This window comes from Brachypodium distachyon, chromosome 4 (genome assembly GCF_000005505.3).
Source record: "Brachypodium distachyon strain Bd21 chromosome 4, Brachypodium_distachyon_v3.0, whole genome shotgun sequence".
Lineage (NCBI taxonomy): Eukaryota > Viridiplantae > Streptophyta > Magnoliopsida > Poales > Poaceae > Brachypodium > Brachypodium distachyon.
The window spans coordinates 12,602,246-12,616,266 of record NC_016134.3 but is presented as its reverse complement, the minus strand read 5'-3'; the positions used below and the strand labels follow the sequence as shown (position 1 = coordinate 12,616,266).

The following is a 14,021-nucleotide window of genomic DNA, read 5'->3' as shown; positions in this document are numbered from 1 at the left end:
ATAATAAGGCGATGTACTCAGTGTAAACTTGCAAACTAAGTTATGCACATAGACCATTAGATCTAAACGTGCAATATATAGAGATCAACGTGGAAATCAAATTACCCACTTAAAGGAATGAAAACACATTTGATTCTTAATTAGAGTTTTGATGTCCACAAAACAATATTTACGAGATTTAATAGAACAACACACGATTTATGAATCATTTTTGCCTACAAATTTGTCTTGCCAAAAAATTATTTTTGCTGTTTGCGAGGCAAAATTCTATACTTTGTGGGGAAGAGAGTAGATATTCTTCAGACTAAAATAAGCCAAACTTCCTCTTCGCATTCTCTCTTCCCACCCATATTTTCTTCTCAATTATGTCCATTCAGAAATTTCAAACTTTTGGTCAAAGAGTTGATATAACCGAATTTATGAGTAAACAAAATTGAAACAGCAGCAGTTACCAAGCGAATCTGCTACGATGAAAGGAGCAGGTAACTATATCATATATAGGTTCAGTTCAGGCGAATGTATAACAAGCAACAAAATGAGATGAACTGACAAATAATACTTTTTGTCGGATACACAAGAGATAATGAAAGAGCAACAGGAAAGCATACCCCGAATCATTCAGCTAAGATGAACGGCAGGCCAAGGCCAGCCTGAACAATGTTATTGATAATCTAGAGACACAATTAGAGGGTTGGGGATTCAGAATATAAAACAAGTTTTGTTACAAAGAGAGCACAAGACGGGCTAACATAACACCCCAGTCATGTAAAATAGCTCTTTTTGCCAAGGAGCGGCACCGAAAGACAGCCCTGCCGTTTTAATTCACAAAATGGTGAGAATGCGACTAAACTCTTCTCTGCCAAGGTGTTCTTTCGCATACTCCCTGGCCCTGTTCATGCCGAACATCTCCTGATCTTCAGGACTAGGCGGAACAAACTCATTGGCCCTGCAGACTGAATACAATTGATCTGTTGTATGTCCATAGCTCATCCTCACCACTGAATCTACAACCATACGTTCAAGCACAGTAGCATTCCCAAGGATGTAGAGCGCCAGCTCGGCTACCCCCAATAGACTACAAAAGCCAGTCATGTAGACACTCCTGAGATGGCGAAGTGGACGTCCTTGCACGGCTGCCATTATCCTTGGATCAGTTTGAATATATCCATGAGGGTGCATCTGCACGCGTATATCCGACCATTCATTAATTTCAACATACATCTATATTTGGCTGGAAAGATAGAAAAAATAATTACCATGATTAATTATTGAATTACTTACATGCAGTTCCAGTTCTTCCAAGAAAGGGGATAATTCCAAGAGGTTAACAAACCCCATAACCCAACTAATATCTGGAGGATAGCCAGAGATATGAAGGTTGATGTTCAGATATGTCAAATTGATGAAGCTAGTCTGGGTTTTGCTGGAACTTCGCACCTGGAACAGAAAAAATGCACAGCCACAAAAATTATAAATTAACACTATTGGCAAAATTAAAGAGTGGAAACAAGGCACTTCTTTCAAGAACAAACCGAAGTTTCGAGAGCCAATTGCAGAAATAATCTTTGCACAAGAGCAGTTGGAAGCTCGTTCAAGACGCAGTCCAAAGCATCATGAACAACTGTAAGATATCTTCTGTATGACGCAAAGGTCGCCTCTGACAACTTCAAAGATCCACGGAGCACAACTTTATTCATATAGTCGTCGAACTCAAATTTGATAAGATTCGGAGCATTCAAATCTATCATGTGCAGGTCACACCGGTGCATGAGCAGGTACTGCAACCGGCGCAACTCCTGGCGTATGCATAAACTTTCCAAGGAGCTCCTCCTTGGGCTTAACAACGACTCAATGTTTAAACTCTCAAGAAGAGCACAACTTAGCAGCAGGCACCGGAGATCATTTACACTGATCGACACCATATGTAGCGTGAGTTTCTTGAGGTTTGTGATACCATTGAAACTTCGGGGCAGCTTTAAACACACGTATCCCAGATCAAGAGACTTGACACATGAGCAGTTTGGGCCACTGAGATTGCACAGCGGGACAATGTACTTGCCATAACCAGGTGCAAACCAAGCCGGTTCAGGCCTGAGATCAAGAGCAATGTGCTTGGCCTTTGATGCAGTGGAAAAGCTAATCCATCTATCAATGTGATTCTTATACTTTCTGCCAAGACTAAATCTGACAACAAACTTATCCAACATGGTGGTAGTTGTAGTTGGAGTAGACCACAGTGGGCGCAACACATTATCGACTTCGGTGATGAATTCAGCATTCCTGGATGCCCGGTGAGTATTCATGGTTGTATTGCTGCAAAAGAAGGTCCCTTCGGTGAATACCAGGTCTGGATGGCATATCCCTTTCCTTCTCCATTCACGAGAAAGTACGGTCATCCTCAAGATTTCCTTGATTGATAACCGTGACAATATGTCCTGCAGAACGCCCTGTAATATGCATGGGGAGCCAATTTGTGGTACTAGTTCAGTGGTCAGGCTCCTTGTTGCTAAAACAGTGCTTTAGAAGAGTTAGTAATTGAGGCATGTTGATGCTTACAGGGGGTAGAAGTTGAAGCTCCATACTGGAAAGGTCGTTCTTGTCTTTGGCGGACCGTTCTGGACTGCTTTGTTTGTCCATCAGGGTGAACTGATGCATATAAGTATCTGCAATGAACAAGTACAAACTAGATAAAAGGATCATTATTGTTTCAGCAAGCTAGGAACAAAAATTACGAACTAGGAAATAACATAGTTTATGGTTCTTCAAAAAGAATATCCTTTTGGAACATATGGTGCATGCATAACTTCTAACAGTAATCAAATCTGCAAGCTTGTTCTCCCGGAGAAACAAATCTGCCGCTTATTTGACAGGGACAGAAAGAATTCAATCTGTACACGATTCAGAACAAAGTTTCTATGTTCGACATGTCAACATGACCATAGTCTTACTCAGCTAGCGCCAAACACTTTAGGTGCTTATTCAGTTTTTCTTGGCATATTCGTAACAAAACAGAACAACACATTTGATAAACAGAGCAGAACACTGAAAAAACTATTCGAAGTGCAGAATCTTGTCCCCATCAGCATTCAGCAATCAATAATCCTCGGGGAGTTGCCAAAAAAAATTCAGAGGAAAGGACACAACCACAGAATCTAGGAACGATACAATCGCATTCTTAACATGGATTCGAACTGAAGTAGGAATCACAACGATACCTATGAATGGAGACCACGGCTCCGCTGGACAGGATACTCACCAGAGAGGGGATTTGGATGGAAGAGCCTTGCCGAGGAAATCGTCGGAGCTCACGGCCGCACTATTCATCACTTGTACTCGAGCTCACCGCAGCGCCATGGACCCTGGTCCTATGTGCTGCTGGCTGAGAAGAAGATGGCAAAGTGCTGAATCCGGGTCCGCTTCTCTATAAATATCTGTCCAGTTTGCATTTGGTGGGCGTCGTTTTGCGTCGGTGGGTGTCATTTTGCGTTGTCGAACCCGTGTTTACGTTACACGTCCGCTCCTCTGGAAATATCTCCAATTTTTATTCGATAGGCGGTTCACCGTTTTGCATGGTCGAACATGTGCTTACGTGACGTATAAGACATGCTGCTCTAGAAATGTATGTCTATCTTACCACTGGAACTTTCTCGACGGTGCACGCTTTGCATAATCGAAACCGTGCTTCTATATATAACGTGTCTGGTCCGTTGCTCTAGACATACATGTACATCTTATCTTCTCCCAACATCCCAAGTCCGCTCCTTTACTCATTTATTCTTTTTCTCTCTCATCTCCGCGGAATGCAATATATCACGATTTTTCATCAAGCAGCTTGCCAGGTTGGTAACGATTTACCAAAAGGGGAAGAAAACTAATATATGCCTTTTTCCGACAAACTAAAGATTTAGCAAATTTCCGACAAACTATCTTATTCACTCTTGCCAGAATTGACCTAGCCATGCCTGAGACATTGATGTGGCCGTGCATTTCACATCTAGATGACTTGTTATTTTACCTATCACCTATTCTCAAATCGATTTCTTTTGTAGTTAAATGAGTAAATTTCATAGAAACCACACTTTTTGTGCCAGTTGTCTCGCAAAATCACAGTTGTTTGTAATATCTAGAAAAACCACAACTTTTGAGACAACTGGTCTCAGAAAACCCTAATCTCGGAAATTAAGGTGGTTGATGGTGTTTACGACAACTCAGCGTACTGCTAGTGTACCGTGTACTTTGTCTCAATCATTCACGCTCCAAGTCAAAAGATTAGTCTCCTGTGTGCACTCCATCCATGATCGAGCAGACCGATCGAGACAGACCAACCATTAATTTCGAGGGTAACATGGATCGATCGGGCATGCTCCGCGCATATCTTTTCTTTCAGCTATAGCATGCAAAACATACGTACGCGTGATGATCAAAATCAACCAAGACAGAATCAAGAACACACAGACGCACGCATGCATGCAGTGTGCAATGCAAATTAAGCTTAATTGGCAGCCGAGTTCAAATTAAGTTCAAACTAAAGCTGCTTAATTAATTTGTCAGTGTGTGTTCGACGAGAGAGTTAGTCCCAGCTGGTCTGTCAAACTACAAACCCACAAATTTTCCTGGAATGAAGCTAAGCAGCAAAAATCTTTATTGCGCGACTAACAAAGGAATATTCGGTAGCCGGCCACTGAAAATAAGACGCTTATTCATCAAAATTCAGAAGTAGTGGGAAAACTAATCTTGAGAGATGTAATCTGTGAGTTCTAAGCCCAATTTGCAATTAGTTTCAGCTTTGGTTTCTGTAATAAGGAGATTCATTGTAGTATAAAATGAACTCCAGTAAGAGTAGGACTTTGTGTCCAGTATGAGTCGGATTGATATCCAGTAAGAGTCTTAGTGTTGATTCTAAACCGAAGTTGTATTCGGGTAGCATCGTGTTGGGCAGGGATTCCTGTCGAGTTGGACGCGGAGTCGGTCTCGTATGTAACCCATATATAAAGGAATACAAAGTCACGGCAAAGGCAGCTTATTGCCCGGAAAATCTCGAGTTCAAATCTCTTCTAAATCGATAACTCTAAAACTCTGTTTGCTGTTCTGTTTTTCTGCCGCGGCAGGACGTGAAAGTTACCGCGGCAGGACGTGAATCAGGGCCAAATCCAACATTTGGTATCAGAGCCTCGTTGTGATCTCGAAGGAAAGTAGATCATGGTGCCGGGAGCATCTGCGTCTGGGGCCGCTAAAGAATCTGCGGCAACACCAGCGACGTTCTATCCCCAATTGGATCGGAATGACTACAGTATGTGGGCGATGAAGATGGAGGTTGCGCTCGAGTCCCAGGAGATCTGGGAGGCAGTCGATCCCGGAGGCGCCGCGTACGCGAAGGGAGGAGCTGAGTATCGGAAGGATCGCCTGGCCCTATCGGCGATCTATGGCGCTGTCCCTAATGATGTGCTGCAACATCTGAAGGGAAAGAAGACAGCGAAAGAGGCATGGGCAACGGTAAAAACCCTGCATAAGGGTCATGAACGTGTCCAGGAAGCAAATCTTCAGACTTTGCTCAAGAATTATGAGAGACTGAAGATGGGGGATGACGAATCAGTCGATGAGTTTGCAGCAAGAGTTTCTACTCTGGTAAACGGAATTAGGGATCTCGGTGAAACCCTAACAGAAGTATCGGTCGTGCGCCGATTCCTCCGTGCTGCGTCCCCTCGATACATGCAGATTGTCATCTCGATCGAGCAGTGTGTTGATCTAAAAACCCTCACGATGGAGGATCTGGTTGGGCGGTACAAGGCCCACGATGAACGTCTTCGATTTAGCTACGGAGATGGAAAAGAGGACGAGCATCTCATGCTCACTAGAGCTCAATGGCAGAACCTGTACGCCAAGAGAAGCGGCGAAGCATCCGGGAGTGGCGCTACGAAGGACCAGAGCAAGCAGAAGAAAAAGTCCCCAAGCAATGGCGACAATAATTCTGCTGCTTCGAAGCGTAAGTTCGATATAACGAAAGTAAAGTGCCACAACTGTGGACTCATGGGTCACTTCAAGTCACAATGCCGAAAGCCATTGAAGGAAACCGCCTACGTTGCAAAAGAAGGTGACGATGATCCGGCGTTGCTCATGGTTGAGATATGCGAGCTGATGGATGAAGATCAGCAACCACAACAACCAGAAGAAGTTGAGGTGGTGAAACTTGTCGAGAGAAAGGTGTTCCTTCACGACAAGAAGAGAAACAACGCTAGCAACGTGTGGTACCTTGATACAGGTGCAAGCAACCACATGACAGGCGACAAGAGTCAGTTTTCTGAACTCAACATCGCAGTAATTGGCACTGTCCAATTTGGTGATGGTTCAACAGTGGCAATAGAAGGACAGGGCACGGTTCTATTTGAAACCAGGTATGGAGATCATAAGGTACTCACCGATGTCTATTACATCCCAAAGCTGAAGAGCAATATAATCAGTTTAGGACAGTTAGAAGAGAGGGGGTGCAAGATAGTACTCGAAGATGGTTTCTTATGGGGCTATGATCGGCAGAGGAAATTGCTTATGCAAGTTAAAAGGGCCCCTAACAGATTGTATATTTTGAACCTTGGTCGGACAGAACCAGTATGTTTGTTGGTAGGTCTTGATGATCCAGCTTGGCAATGGCATGCAAGATATGGACATCTGAACTTCAACGCTCTACGTCAACTAGGGCAGAAGGGCATGGTGCAGGGTATGCCTTGCATAGAACATGTGGAACAGATCTGTGATGGATGTCTCATTGGAAAGCAGCGGCGAGCCCCGTTTCCAAGAGAAGCAAAGTACGCTAGCAAGGTACTGGAATTGATGCACGCTGATCTATGTGGTCCAATTTTGCCGGCAACTCCAGCAGGGAATAGATACTTCCTGCTTGTAGTTGATGACTTCAGTCGTTACATGTGGGTTGTACTTCTGAAGAGTAAGGATCAGGCGTTTCGCGCATTCAAGCTAATCAAGACTACCGCTGAGGTAGAAGCAGAAGCGAAACTGAAAGCCTTCCGCACGGATAGAGGTGGAGAATTTACTTCTCGCGAGTTCACCTCTTTCTGTGAAGAACACGGCATAAGGCGATACCTCACCGCACCCTACACACCACAACAAAACGGTGTCATGGAGAGAAGAAATCAAACTGTCGTAGCCATGGCTCGTAGCATGCTAAAGAGCAAGGGGCTGCCAAGGAAGTTTTCGGGAGAAGCAGTGAACACAGCCGTGTATCTACTTAACCGGGCACCAACCAAAAGTGTCCCGGGGATGACGCCTTATGAGGCATGGTGCGGAAGAAAGCCTAGTGTCGATCATCTACGCACTTTCGGGTGTGTTGCACATGTGAAGAACATATCAGGACATGTTGGCAAGATGGATGATCGAAGTACTCCAATTATTTGATAGGGTACGAGTCAAGCTCCGCAGGACACTCAAAAGCATACCGTGTGTATGACCCGTTGATGAAGAAAGTACATGTCTCACGGGATGTAGTGTTCGAGGAAGGAAAAAAGTGGACGTGGGGCAAAGACTCAGATGAGATCCAGATTGGGCAAGGTGAAATTTTTTCTATAACTTACCCTTTTTTCTATAACTTACCCTGTACCCGATGTTGCAGATCATGGAGGAGGTCGTGACGTGGATCACGATCATGATGGGAACTGTGGAGGAGAGCCAGGCACTCCGCCCGGACGAGCCACGGGCACCAGATGGGCAAGTTCTGGCTCTACACCATCCTCTGAACCAACAGTTTCTACCGCGGCAGAATCTGAGTCTGCCGCGGCAGAAGAACCAGGAGGCATGCAAGAACCAGCGGGCAATGCAGGTGTGGCCAGCTCGGATCGAGATGCGAGCCAGGAAGTACAAGGCTCTGCCGCGGCAGAATCAGCGCAGGAGGAGAGTACTGGCGCTGCTGCGACAGAAAAAAACACAGACAGAAGCTCTGCCGCGGCAGGAAAGAACCCTGCCACGACAAGAAGATCGCCCAGATTGGCTGCCGCGGCAGCAGCGGCGGCAGAAAAAGAAGTAGCACCTAAGCCACCGCGAAGAACATCTGGACGACGCAATACACTAGAAAGGTTCCGAGCTCTGTCTGAGTTATATCCGGCTAAGCAAGTAAAGCCCAAGCCGGTGAAGATGAAGCGCACTGCCAAGGCTCGTTGCATGCTAAGTACCGAAGAGCCAGAAAACTTCGAAGAAGCTAGTGGAGAAGAAAGTTGGCGTGCAGCTATGGAGGAAGAGATAGCTTCGATTCGGGACAATGATACTTGGTCCCTAACTGATCTACCTCCAGGTCATAAACCCGTTGGGTTGAAGTGGGTGTTCAAAGTGAAGAAAGATTCAAATGGAGTTGTTGTAAAACACAAAGCCCGACTTGTAGCAAAAGGATACGTGCAACAACAAGGTATTGACTTTGAAGAGGTGTTTGCTCCTGTTGCAAGGATGGAGTCCGTGAGGTTGTTAATAGCACTAGCCGCTCAAGAATCATGGAAGCTACATCACATGGATGTTAAATCTGCGTTCTTAAATGGTGTTTTAGAAGAAGAAGTTTATGTTCAGTAGCCTCTGGGATTTATCAAGAAGGGAGAAGAACACAGAGTATTGAAGTTGAACAAGGCGTTGTACGGGCTACGACAAGCGCCAAGGGCATGGAACATCAAACTGGACAACACTTTAACTTCACTCAGGTTTGAGAAGTGCCCTCTAGAACATGCTATGTACAAGCGTGGAAAAGGGGCAGATCGGCTTCTAATTGGTGTTTATGTTGATGATCACTTAATCACTGGTGCAGATGAGAAGGAGATCACAAAGTTTAAGCAGCAGATGAAAGAAAATTTCAAAATGAGTGATCTTGGCTTACTTAGCTACTACCTCGGGATCGAGGTACATCAAAGTAATGATGGGATCACACTCTGTCAGAAAGCATATGCTAGAAAGATACTGAGCAGTTGTGGTATGGAGGATTGTGATCCAACACATGCACCAATGGAGCCACGACAGAAGTTAAGCAAGACGAGTGATTCTGAAGCTGTAGATGCCACGGAGTATAGATCGGTTGTGGGAAGCCTAAGGTACTTGGTGAACACCCGACCTGATTTGGCATATTCAGTCGGAATCGTGAGTAGGTTCATGGAGGCACCTACTGAAGAACACCTGGCAGCAGTAAAGCATATTCTGCGATATGTAAAATGTACAATGAACTTCGGCTATACTTATGTTAAGAAGAAGAAAGATGAGAAGGCAAGATTGCTGGGATACAGTGATAGTGACATGGCAGGAGATGTGGATGACCGTATGAGCACCTCGGGCGTTGCATATTTCTTGGGCTCAAGTATGATCAGCTGGCTATCACAAAAGCAGAAAGTTGTTGCCTTATCATCATGTGAGGCCGAGTACATTGCTGCTGCAACAGCAGCGAGCCAAGGTGCGTGGTTGGGTCGGTTGCTTGCCGATCTGCAAGGAGAGGAACCGGAGAAGTTCGTACTAAGAGTCGACAACAAGTCTACTATTTCCCTATGTAAAAATCCAGTGCACCATGACAGGAGCAAACACTTTGATATGAGGTATCATTACATCAGGGAGTGTGTAGAAGAAGGCAAGATAGATGTTGACTATGTAAGTACCGATGATCAATTGGCAGATATTCTAACCAAGTCACTTGGAAGGATCAAGTTTCAGGAGATGAGGCAAAGGATAGGAGTCAAGGAGGTCAAGTAAGTGCACATTGTGCTTAGGGGGGTGAATGTGAGTTCTAAGCCCAATTTGCAATTAGTTTCAGCTTCGGTTTCTGTAATAAGGAGATTCATTGTAGTATAAGATGAACTCCAGTAAGAGTAGGACTTTGTGTCCAGTATGAGTCGGATTGATATCCAGTAAGAGTCTTAGCGTTGAGTCTAAACCGAAGTTGTATTCGGGTAGCGTCGTGTTGGGCAGGGATTCCTGTCGAGTTGGACGCGGAGTCGGTCTCGTATGTAACCCATATATAAAGGAATACAAAGTCACGGCAAAGGCAGCTTATTGCCAGGAAAATCTCGAGTTCAAATCTCTTCTAAATCGATAACTCTAAAACTCTGTTTGCTGTTCTGTTTTTCTGCCGCGGCAGGACGTGAATCAGGGCCAAATCCAACATAATCTGCAGAGTCATGGGGTTACATCAATCACATATCACACGGCGTAAAAACAGAAATGAAAATGAGAGAGCTCACCACAGCGCTCGGCAGGCGCCCAGGGTTGCTGGCAACCGGCGGCGCTGCTGCTGAGGAATTTAGCCCACAGTTGGTGACGGCGGTGAGCCTCGCTAGAGAGCGGCACAGGGTCAACTGCGGCCCAACTTCGGCACTGTAGGCTCTTTTCGTTTCGCTAGGTACTATATGGCCGGTAAATTTGTGCAGACTAAGTAATGTTGTCCATTTATAATCTGGATCAATATTTCCCTTGTCATTTTTTACCCATCCCCGTCAAAAAGAAGAAGAATAATCCATGAAGACAAGTGGGCACTTGGGAAGCCTGCTGGTGAGTAGGCTGAACACAAATAAATGACGACTTCCGTATTTATTGGGAGCATCGTTGGCCTGGCCTCTATAATAAAGGGCTACAAACTAGCGCATCTTCCTCTCAACACTATGGAATACACACTCAGTTATACAAATCATATTTAGAAAATCTAAAGAAACGATCGATGGTTGAACAACAAAAGACGACATTACTATCCTTGAAATACAAATAGGAGTGAAGGGCATCAAGAATGAACCTACAACCTGCAGAGTCTAATGCGGGGTGGCAGTTGTATTGGGACCAAATGGAGACTAGTTTGGCACTAGTTGTGTGCTATTATCATGTGGCTTGCCTTTCTCTAGTAGCCATTTGCACTCGTATATACATTGCATCTGTGTGATTGATCTATTTGCAACATTAGATCTAAAACAAGTGGTGCAGATGAAAGGTGTAAATCAAAACGCCCACCTGAAGGAATAGAAACATATTTGATTCTTACAATTGTGATATGTATTTCAAAACTGGTTGACATTAGGTCAATGATGTACTGAGCTTGATTATGTTACCTAATCATATCCTGCCTATATTCATAATTGCACATAATAGATGCCAATCACTAACTTTCAAACTGCTAAGGTTTCGAACAACCTCCAGTACTGATTTGGTGTTGTGACCAAGGCGCTCCAGTATTGATGACGGCGTTGCCTCAAATAAATGTCCTCCGACTCAATTCCATTATGCACAAACTGCAAATCTATAGCTGTCAAGAAAAAAAAATGCAAATCTCTAGCTTTCCTGCAACGAAGCTATAAACAGCAAAAATCTGAATTTACGTGACTGCCAAAGGAATACTCGTAGCCGTCCACTCAACATAAGACGCAGGATTCATCAAAATTCAGAACTAGTCTTCAGAGTTATGAGGTTCCATCAATCGCAGATCCCACAGTTTATCATCCGCCGTTGCATACTTGCATATACAGCCAGGCACAAGCTCAATTGTAGCAAGCCGGCGGCGCTGCTGGAGAAGGCGCGTGAACGGAATTCAGCCCAGAGCCCAAGAGAGGCCCGTTGGGCGACGGCGGCGCAGGGTTCGGCCCGTTGGGTACGGGAGTTTCTGTCCCGCGGATGGTTCGGCCCTAGTTTGGTGCAGTGGGCGGTTTCCGTTTTGCTAGGCACGACCCATAAACTAGTGTAGATCAGGTTATATAATCAGGACCAACATGTTCCTTTTCTTCGCTCAAAAAAAAACATGTTCCTTTTTTTTTCAAACATGTAAACAACATTCTAGAACTAGAAGAATGATTGATCCAGTTTCTAAAAAAAAGAAAAAGAATGATTGATCCAGAAAAAATAAGCAAGGTACTTGAACAGCCGAGCTGGTGAGTATCCTGACAGCTCTTTCATTTATTAGGAGCATTATTGGCCTGGCTGGCCGCTACAATAAAAGGCTACGAACTAGCTCATCTTCTTCGCAGATTGAATACATACACTGTTATTAAAGAAATTCAAATTTTGAAAAACTAAAGAAGGAACTGATAAACAAACAACAACGACATTATTGTCTTTGAAGTACCGATAGGATTGAGGGTCATCAAGAATGAACTTACAACACACAGAGTCCACGAACGGCCCTTTCGGCTTGCTTTCGCATGTAGCGACTTACACTCTCATATACCTTGCATTTGATTGATTTTATTTGCATTCTCCTGCATTCTAAGTACCCTGCTGGATTTATTTTTTCTGTCAACACATGTGTCTCCGTTCATAGGGGAGGAACAGGTGGAAAATACTAGTGCATCTCATGCTTGCAGCATTCTACTTAGTTCTTCCTTAGAGTACAGTACCATCAGTAAATTCCCCACATTTGCTCGCGTGGTCTACACACTCCGATGCATGGTAGCAATGGTTGATGCATGTGTATAAAGATGTATCATAATGAAGACATGAAAACATATTTGATTCAACATTTGTGCAATGTTTTCTAAAACTTTTTGACCTTTTGATGGTTAATGATAGAATAAATTTCACAGAACCACGGTTTTCTGAGCAGTCTTATCACTGAGCAATAGATTTTGCTGATTTGCCAAAAAAAAACACATGTTTTCAGTCTAAATTTTTCAATTTGACCCAAATAACAGTTTCAACCACTTCCTTACATTGTGTTGAGACAATTAGACGGTGGATGTGTTGACGTGGTTGTGCTATTTTGACGAGTACATCGCGCCACGACTCTGTGGACATTACTGGGTGGAAGTGCCATCTTCTACAACAACCACTTGCCACCTTGGTTTGGCGATGCTAGCATGGCTACCTATCAAGATTAGGGAAGTGCTCTCGTGGATGTGTTGACGTGGTTGCCAATCTACATTGTGACGGTTGAACCGACGGCCGCAGTTGGTGACGACGCCGCAGAAGGGCTGCAGTTGTGGACGGCGGAAAGCTTCATCGGGTAGGGTCGCGTGGATTCGGCCCAAGTTTGGTGAAGTGGGCCATTTCTGTATTCCCATGTACGGCTCATAAACATTTTCTTTTTCGTTTACTTCCAAACATGCAACAACATTCTAAAAGAATGATTGGTCCATGAAGACAAGTGAGGTAACGTGGGATTTGGGAAGCCATGCTGGTGAGTAGGCTGAACAAAAATAAATGAAAACATTATCATTCTTGGGACCATCATTGTCCTGGTCTCTATAATAAAGAGCTATAAACTAGTAGCTCATCTTCTTCACCGATGGAATACGTGCCCGTTGTAAATCAAATTTAGAAATCTAAAGAAATGATCGATGCTTGAACAAAAAAACACGACATTACTGTCCTTCTAATACGAATAGGATTGAGGGGCATCAAGAATGAACCTGCAACTCGTGGACTCTGTGATGGGACTGTGGTTGTGTTCGGTGCAAATAGAGACAAGATTTGTACTAGATGTGCTATCACACCATCCCGACCGTCTCCTCCAGTAAAAACAAAGCGATTGGCCATCGCCCGGCGCATCATTGATGATTGATTTCTCCAGTAGGCGGAGAGTGCTGTCCTTTGTACCTTGCCATCAAAACATATACATTTAAAGTGTGGCTTTTGACTTTTGGGTTGCTACGTTATGTATATATACCAGCAAGTGTAGCAAAGAGGTATTAGTGAGAAGAGCGTAAAAAGTTGCACTATATATTCCTTCTATAGGAATTTAGCTTTGCACCCTGTTGTTGGTTAAATTGTGCAATTATGTACTTTTTTTGTTTGAAAATGTTTTCAAACAATACAGCGCGCACCTCGGAAATGAGAGGCATCGGGGAAATTGTTAGAGCCTCCGCTACACAACCGGCATCCAAGATATTGTAGGAACCTTCAAATCCCCTTGCAGGATCTACTAGTACTCCACAAGCTCAACGGATTAACTCATGGCCGGAGCGAGAGCATATAAACCAGCTGGTCCATACTATAGCGCTAAGTGAACACTATCAAATAAGAGTGCTCAAAAGCAGCTTGCCTTTGAACCGTCAAAACAAAATCCGGCAGTTTCAATTTAC

The 14,021-nt window shown here is 44.1% G+C and overlaps 1 protein-coding gene across 2 annotated transcripts; it reads right to left on the bottom strand.

Moving 5' to 3' along the window:
• Nucleotides 1–536: 536 nt before the first annotated feature.
• Nucleotides 537–3,444, bottom strand: LOC100822982 (F-box/FBD/LRR-repeat protein At1g13570). Of its 2 annotated transcripts, none has more exons than XM_024462748.1 (5): nucleotides 3,257–3,444; nucleotides 2,557–2,683; nucleotides 1,533–2,447; nucleotides 1,282–1,437; nucleotides 537–1,179 (listed from the first exon to the last, which is right to left on the bottom strand). In XM_024462748.1, the coding sequence occupies exons 1-5, from the start codon at nucleotides 3,322–3,324 to the stop codon at nucleotides 823–825; spliced, it is 1,623 nt and encodes a 540-aa protein (XP_024318516.1). In that variant the 5' UTR covers nucleotides 3,325–3,444; the 3' UTR covers nucleotides 537–822. The 2 variants fall into 2 exon arrangements, with proteins under 2 accessions (XP_024318516.1, XP_003575796.2); XM_003575748.4 differs by having other exon boundaries at nucleotides 2,557–2,663; nucleotides 3,257–3,437.
• Between the last annotated feature and the right edge of the window lie 10,577 nt (nucleotides 3,445–14,021).

What these genes read in the sequence shown, in the direction of transcription:
- LOC100822982 (XM_024462748.1), bottom strand. Translation starts at nt 3,324, where the DNA reads ATGAATAGTGCGGCCGTGAGCTCCGACGATTTCCTCGGCAAGGCTCTT. An exon ending in CCATCCAAATCCCCTCTCTG is followed by an intron (nt 2,684 to 3,256) that starts GTGAGTATCCTG and finishes CCTTTTATCTAG; the next exon opens with TTTGTACTTGTTCATTGCAG. An exon ending in TGGAAGAACTGGAACTGCAT is followed by an intron (nt 1,180 to 1,281) that starts GTAAGTAATTCA and finishes ATACGCGTGCAG; the next exon opens with ATGCACCCTCATGGATATAT.